Raw genomic sequence first — 8,160 nt, 5'->3', positions numbered from 1 at the left:
CACACTCATTCAGCTCTGTGGAACAGCTTGTCGTCATCAAGCCTGGAGATCAACCGCCCTAGTCTCAAGGCTCCTCAGCGTGGGTTAGAGCCAACCAGCTCTGTGCTGACCCCATGTGCTCATTAGAAATGGGGTCCCCAAGCTCTAGCAGAGTCAGCTCCACACCATGGACCCTGAGTCTGATGAGCCATGTGCCCTTCCCTGCAGGGACAGACCCAGCACAGCCTGAGGAGAGGCACACGTTCTGTTTAAACCTAGGCAAAAAAAGGCGGGTCTATCCTCTAAGGGGCCAAAACTTGGTTCTTACTTTTCAGGAGGGGGAGGAGGAGGGAGTGAAAGGGGTGATGAGGAGCGGAGGGCAGGCCTCACTCTGCACAAGCTGAGCCTGGGGCTTAGACACAGAGCCAAGGCTTCGACTCGACCAAGAGGCTGTGGCTCCCTTGGTGTGGGCGGACCTGAGACCCCAGGCCTGTCCCCAGGGCTCAGACCTGGGCCCCGACCCCGAGGCATGCCTGCCTGCAGGGCCCACTCATTCAGTGTGGCGGCCCTGCCAAGTGGCCTCTGGTGGCAGTAAGTAACTAGCGCCATCTGCAGCCTGTCGCACGGTGATGGGAAGGGGCACACTGCAGCCCGCACACAAACACACACACATTCGGGGAGAGAGACAGACACGGCTTGTTTATTAGGACGCGGAAGGGGGCTTCTTCCACAAACAGCGCTGCTTCTCAGAGTCTGATCAAGAGCAAGTCAACAGTGGAAAATTGTATTCCTGAGGAGAAGCAAAAGTTACAATTTTGCAAACAAGCTTAACAGGTAATTTCAACAGAAGATAAAAAACTTTTTTCCTTTTTACAAAGAATAAAATTTCAAGTATTATTCCAGATGACAGGGCAAACCCCACGCAGGAGGAAAAGGCAAGGACTAGCAGAAGCAAGGCCCCTGGCCGTCTGCATGGGAAGGGGCGCTGTGGGCAGGCGGTGCCGCCAGGGCTGGCCTGCGCATGGCCCACGGCTGCACAGGCCCAGAGGGAACGGAGAACACGGGCACCGCTCAGCGGCCTGCAGCAAGCACCAGCGCTTTGCTCCTCCACAGGCTCGAGACGGTGGCGACCCACCTATACCTGCCGGGAGGGGCCACACTCTTAACGTCGGAGGTCTAGCGTTAGCAGTTCTGGACATCTGATGATTTTTTTTTAACAAACGCAAACATACATTCTTTCAAAAACCATACGATCCCCAATTTTAGTCAATTTGAAAATTATAAATTACGTTATTTGTGTTACAGTTTGTGATATTTAAATCTTATTAGAAGATAAGCACCAAACCTATTAAAATAAAAAACTATGAGACGCTGTGGCTGTCCTGTGGCAGGGCACTCCGCACGGCCCGTGGGCTGTAAACTGCTGCTCCCTTTCCTTAAACGGCAGAATGCTTCTGACAAACTTTCCTTCTCCCAGGAAGCTTTTCTTGAAGAGAGACATCCGCTGTAACCACAGCTGTGGGGAAGGTACAAAGAGCACACCTGCATGTCGCCATCTTGACAGGAAGGGATGGCTGAGGGCTGCTCTTCCAGCCGAAGCGCCCTGAGTGGCCCAGGGCTCAGAGGAAGTTGTGCCGCCCAGGCTGTGGGGGGTCTCACTGAGAGGGTCTCACTCCACAAAAGAAAGTCACACCAGAGGGTAGGACACAGAGACCCCCAGTGTCCCCTGAGGGGGACTGTGAAATATAAACATTTTAGTTTATATTCGGTATTTTCTGAAACACGCCATCAGTGACCTCCGATGCTGCCAAGCCATCTCGATGCCTCCCTGGATGCTCAGTTCTTGAACCTGGTCTGTTCACAGATGTGATTGAATTTCCTGCAGGGAGAAAAGAGTCACATTATACAATGGGGCATCAGAGAAGCCTTCAAATAAACCAATTCTGAAATTGCATACTGAAAGAACTACACGGACAATCAACTATGCGCGCACATAGGGGCTGCAGAGGCCTATTTTTAATACCATCAAAGAAACTAACCCCCAAAGGCAGCCTTCCTCTTTCCTTTTTAAATTTAAAGTAAAAGTCAAACATCTTAGGTAATTTTCTAGAGAAGACTTGAAGCTGCACCTCACGGTGCCACGAACCACCCGCGAGGCTGACAGGCGTGCCCACTGGGTGACAGTACTGTCACCTTCCTGTCCATGAACAGCAGGGCACCCCCATGGGAGACGGCACGCCTCTGCTGCCCCTGCCCGAGTTTTTATTGACAGAGGCTGGTGGGTCAGCAGTGAAGTCTCCTTTCTCACAATGAATGGCCTCTCCCACGCACTGTGCAGCTCAAACAGGAAGCAGAGCCATGCCTTGGAAGGAGCTGCCTCTCCAGTCCTCACTGTGTCTCCTGCACTAAGGGCACTCTGTCAGTTACTTTAATTAGACGACACATGACGGGGATTACAGTTGCTTCAAACAGCATCAACACACGACACTGACTGATATGATCACTTCTCCTACGGTTTAAAAGCGGAGGTGAGCTTACTCCAGCAGACGACCCATGGCTGTCACCAGGAAGAGGCCTTTTATTAAAGACTCCGTGGGAAACACCTGGTGAGAGTGACCCACTCAGAGCCATCACAGACACCCACTCGTAGCACCAAACACAGACAAACACATGTGCACAGCGACATGTGCACGGGGCCCATGGCTCCGGAAGGACGTTCTCATTGACCACAGTCACTGATTTGGAAAGTGCTAAATGTCAAATGTGTCAGCTGGGAATGACAGGCTGTACTCTGGAGACCTGGAGGTGGAAGACGCAGGTGAACACTGGCATGCAAACATCTCATGAAGCAAGGTAACAGAAAAAGAGCAGAATTTCTAAATGATAATGCTATTCTATACACTACGTGACTTTACAGATGCACAACCACTAAATTAATATGTTTTTAAGCAGATCATTGAACAGTTCATGGACATTCCTAAAAACTGAGATATCAACTTGGTGAAAACACTTAAACAAAAAAAAATCACTTTCCTGTTGATAAAAATGGCAAGCAATAGGATATATTGGAGTATATGAGGAAGCCATTTGGTGTAAAGCTGATTTGGCCTAACTTTATTTTTTTTCCCAAAAGGGTGTTGAGCACACATTGTATATCTGCTTTAAGCCTTTGCTGTCTCCCAAAGGCAAGAACAAATGCCCTTAAGATAAAGTTGAACTTCCCCCACACTGGCATTTCCTTAAGGATAAGCATTTCTCTCTAGGCTAGGAACTGATTGCTGTGCTCACCTGTGACCACCCAGCTCGAGACAACAGACCTGCCACGCTGCTGTGCCCACCGAGACAGCAGACCTACTACCTGCTGTGTCCATCAACGGCTGTGCCAACAGGGCAATCTTGTGACTATTATAAAAGAATCGTTTCAATCATGTGTGACACGTGCTCTTGGACAGTACATAACCACTCCATACACCCCACTTCTTTGGAGTGCTTCGTTCCTTTTTGGAAGGATTCTCCCAGGCTATACGGTCCTCATGTCTGGCTCATAATAAACTCATGCCAATTTTGATGTATAGATTGGTTATGGATTATTTGCGTCGACACTGTTAGGAAAAGTAGGGATTGGGGCCAGCCTGGTGGTGCAGCAGTTAAGTGCGCACGTTTGGCTTCGGTGGCCCGGGGTTCACGGGTTCAGATCCCAGGTGTGGACATGGCACCACTTGGCAAGCCATACTGTGGTAGGTGTCCCACATATAAAGTAGAGGAAGATGGGCATGAATGTTAGCTCAGGGCCAGTCTTTCTCAGCAAAAAGAGGAGGATTGGCAGCAGATGTTAGCACAGGGCTAATCTTCCTCAAAAATAAATAAATAAATAAAAGGAGGGATTGATTCCTGCAGGACTGTTTCAGCTCCCCATCTAGCATGAGGACCCGTGCTGACACTCCTGTGCCCAGCCCAGCAGAGCACGTGTCTGACTCACATTGCATGGTGGGCCTTCACCTGGGTACGGCAGTTGCGGCCCCAGTAGCAATCAGGACGGGACGTTACAGCCACTAGGAAGAGAAAAAATTACATATGTGTAATAATACATTTCACACTTACACACTCAGCTAAGTGAATTTAAGTAGAGACCCGAAGAGAAACAGCAGCTGAAACGCACAGCATTTTGTCATGCTTTATATCTAGTTTCCTTGGACTGCTCCAAGATTTTAGGAAAGGAAAGAAATGTTTAAATAAAAACGAATTTCGGAGTAAGACTACTCCAGTAGTCTATGGGATGTTTTTGAGCATCTTGTTTTAGAAACTCATGTCACAGCAGACAGGCCCAGAGCCTGAGCTGACAGCAGGTAGAGGACGGAACCCACGTTACGGCAGATGGGCCCAAAGTTGAGCTAACATCAGACAGACCATGGTCCGGAAATAAGCGCAGCCCTCACGCAGCCTCTCTGCCCAGTTTCCTCCTCGCTGACGCAGACATCAACTAAGGACGCAGAGCAAAGGCCCACGTCAAGTATCCATCCAACATGAAGGAGAGCAGGAGCCAATCCCAACAGAACACAGTTGGGGGCAGGGGGGGTGCTGCTTACCTGGCAACTCAGATGGAGGAATGTTCTGCCGATACTGGTAGGTCAGCTCGCGGAAGCTTCGCAGTCCGCAGCAGTAGCACAGCACGGTGTTCCCGGTGACCCTGTAGTCTGGAAGGGACACCCACGGGTGCGGCCAGCCATCAGGCAGCGCCACACTTCCAGAACAGCAGAACACACATGGCCTTGCAAACTAGTGGGAAACTAACATACTGATTCATAAATGGGTGAGAGACAATGCACTAGAGGCTTGAAAAACAAGAAGAAAACCAATTAAGATCTCAATTTATTTCCTTACAACAAAATAATTCCACTTGGAGAAAAAATTCAAATATTTTTAAAAATCCAAAAAAGTACTAAGAAAGATGAGTATTACTCTTCTCTTCAGCTATTTCTAAGCATGTCACGAAAACCAAACGGCACATAGGAAAGGATCTGTAAAATTAACTGCCTACAGCTTAAGCATCACAACGGAAACACACACAGCAAAGGTGAACTACTGATGAAGTGGTGCAAAATGTATCTGCAACACAAATGACAAGTGTTGTACCCTTAATTAACAAACACACCACCAAATCCATCCTCCCAAATCCAAATGGTCTAATATAAACATGGGCCAAGGTCACACATAAGCAAATGACCCATAAGACAACATCTTCAATTTTGTTAATAATCAAACATGGGCAGATAAAACAATGCTTTAGCACTGTCTCCCTGTTTCATACAGACAAGGCCTGAAAGGCAAACGCAGGGCTGATGGGCTCAGGGGGCCGGCCCTCACGCCCCGAGGCACATCCTTAGGGAGGACAGTTCACATGACAAAGTCTCAGCTGTGTGTACCACTCTCCAATAAACCTATTTATTCACCCTAAGGAGACAACTCTTCAAATCTCCAGTACTGCAAGCTCAGCAGCTACAGTGTTGTCTCATATATAGTATATATGAGTGAAAAGCTCATATAGTGAAAAGCTGGAAGGGACTTAAAGACCCTTAACTAATGAACTGGCTGAATAAACTACGTTAGTGTACTGAACAACAATTAAAATCAAGGTATAGAGGGGGCTGGCCCCATGGCCGAGTGGTAAAGTTTGTGTGCTCCGCTGCAGGCGGCCCAGTGTTTCGTTGGTTCGAATCCTGGGCGCGGACATGGCACTGCTCATCAAACCACGCTGAGGCAGCGTCCCACATGCCACAACTAGAAGGACCCACAACGAAGAATATACAACTATGTACTGGCGGGCTTTGGGGAGAAAAAGGAAAAAAACAAAATCTTCAAAAAAAAAAATCAAGGTATAGACCTTTATTGACACAGAAAGGGTCCCAGATATACTGTTGAGTCAACAGTAGGTTATAAAACAGCACATACGGTAGGATTTCACTTATGAAAATTGTGTACACGCATGAGCGTATGTACTCAGAAGGGTCATCACAAAAACATAATCACTGGGTACATCTTTAGGTGGTGGGATTTCCGATGACTTTTACTTTATCCTTCATACTTCCCTGTACCACTCACATTTTCTTTGTGAGCCATGTCATTCTTATAAAAAGAATGAGCCATTAAAAAGCAAAAAGAGGGGCTGGCCCAGTGGTGCAGCAGTTAAGTGTGCACGTTTCGCTTCAGCAGCCCAAGGTTCACCAGTTTGGATCCTGGGTGCGGACCTATGCACCACTCATCAAGCCAAGCTGTCGCAGGCGTCCCACATATAAAGTGAAGGAAGATAGGCACGGATGTTAGCTCAGGGCCAGTCTTCCTCAGCAAGAAGAGGAGGGTTGGTGGCAGATGTTAGCTCAGGGCTAATCTTCCTCAAACAAATAAACGAAAAAAGCAAAAAGAGTTAAGACCCAGCTGATAGATTTAGGCAACCCCACAGAGCTGCCCCAGCATCCGAGATACTCACTAGAATGTGTCCATGAGACAGAAACACCTTAGAAGATTGTAAGTATTCCCAGGAAACCTCTCAAGTCTTTTGTAATAATTTATGTCTTTGAGAAAAAGTCACTTGCTGGCTTTTCTGCAGCTTCCATCAGTGACAAGAATCACATTTCACAACGCACTGGGTGTCCCTGGGAGAGGACGTGAGCCTTCACCAAGTCACCGACACAGAGCAACAGGCCAATGAGGACCCTAAGGGTGTGGGAACAGCTAGCCCCCAGATCTCGGCGCTGAGCAGCGGTGGAGCCAAGGTCTCTCCAGAGTGCCCTCTCCTCCCTCGTGGAGAAAAGATCCTAGAATGCATCATGTGGGCTCAAACCCAACTTTCAAAAAAATTCTGAAAGTATGAGGACCTTTCTGTCTGTCTCTGCCAGGGTAGACAGAAGCTAAAGTTGTGAATGTGGGAAAGCAGACAGCAGTACTACCAAGGTGTGGCCTGGCAGGTGTTCCTGTATTATAGGAGCAAAGGCACCCCGGAAGTGCACATCACCCCAGAAGGGGAGCAACCACGATGCAGCTCACCAGACAGTAAGAAGAGTCCCCTCTGCAGGGCCACGAGGCTTTCAGCTAGCACGTTCTTCCACGTCAAACCCCTGGTTGCCAGGTAATTCTGCGATGGGGAAACAAGGGTGACAGAAGAAATACTATCTTGGAGAAAGAAATACTCAAATGACAAGAGGGTGAACATTCCAGAAAAGGCCCTTGAGGTTGGGTGAAGCCAAAGCATAACCAGCCTAAATGTGGCAGGCATTTGCAGAGGGCGGCAAGGCCGTGTACCACGTGCAGCTATGGGGGCCTCCTTCCAAGACCATGGCTGAGGACACCCGGGACAGCCCAAGGACCAGGACGCTTGGAAGAGGCCCAGGATGCCCGGGACTGATGTGGTAGCACATTCACAAACTGGTGCACAAGGATTCCTGTCTGAGATGCTTTTTTGGAGCCTCAAAAGGCAGGCCAGCTTTAGAACCTTGAGCGTAGGACTTACCACTCTCTCTAAAATTCTGCAAAGACATTCCTGCACAGGAGTGGTGAGATATCCAGCCTTGGCCGGAGTGGCCACAGTGCAGCAACAGGCCCATGACCATGTGACAAGGGAGCTGAGGGTCTAGATCTGTGCTCTGCCCTTCAGACACAGGGAGATGCCTGGCTCCTTTTGTGCAAACCTACAACAAGTGCCCCTTGGACACCTAGCCAGAGTGTGGTAGTGCTGAGGAGCATGCCACACAGGTGAAGAGGCCCTCAGTCCTGTGTGTGATGCTGGATGTAAACGGGGGTAAGGAAGCTTCTCAGCAAGAGACTGACATGCACATTACACACTGACATTCTAGGAGCCAGGCTAGTTTCCTGAACATGGGAAGGAAAACGGTCAGAAAGGAAGAGTCAGAGAGAGGCCCTGGTTCCACCCAAGAGCCAGCCTGTCCCCTGCCCTGACCCCAGAAAACCTCTGCGTGGGGCAGGGCAGGAGTCGGAGCCATGGGAAGCAGTTCCTGTGGATTCATGATGTGATGGGCATAAAGCAAGTACTGATTTTTTGGAGTATGGGGAAAACAGACATACATCAACGGGGTGCAGAAACTCAGTGGCAGCACTAGCCAGAAAATGCAAAAAGAATCATTCACGGAACTGACGAGTTCTGAGGAGGCCTCTTCTTGGCCTTCGTCT

General features: G+C 48.9%; 1 protein-coding gene across 6 annotated transcripts in view; it reads right to left on the bottom strand.

The window, feature by feature from the left end:
• Nucleotides 1-659: 659 nt before the first annotated feature.
• Nucleotides 660-8,160, bottom strand: part of CHFR (checkpoint with forkhead and ring finger domains) — a 29,180-nt gene continuing 21,679 nt past the window's right edge. For all 6 annotated transcript variants that reach the window (XM_046639100.1, XM_046639102.1, XM_046639103.1 and 3 more), the window contains 4 exons: nt 7,021-7,108; nt 4,566-4,673; nt 3,959-4,031; nt 660-1,858 (listed from right to left, as the gene is read on the bottom strand). In XM_046639100.1, coding sequence (XP_046495056.1) covers nt 1,816-1,858; nt 3,959-4,031; nt 4,566-4,673; nt 7,021-7,108 — 312 coding nt within the window. In that variant the 3' untranslated portion in view covers nt 660-1,815. The remainder of the gene's footprint in view (nt 1,859-3,958; nt 4,032-4,565; nt 4,674-7,020; nt 7,109-8,160) is intronic.

Source organism: Equus quagga, chromosome 15, assembly GCF_021613505.1.
Source record: "Equus quagga isolate Etosha38 chromosome 15, UCLA_HA_Equagga_1.0, whole genome shotgun sequence".
In the NCBI taxonomy this organism is placed as follows: domain Eukaryota; kingdom Metazoa; phylum Chordata; class Mammalia; order Perissodactyla; family Equidae; genus Equus; species Equus quagga.
The sequence above is the reverse complement of the archived record's forward strand: the minus strand, read 5'-3'. Positions and strand labels throughout refer to the sequence as shown.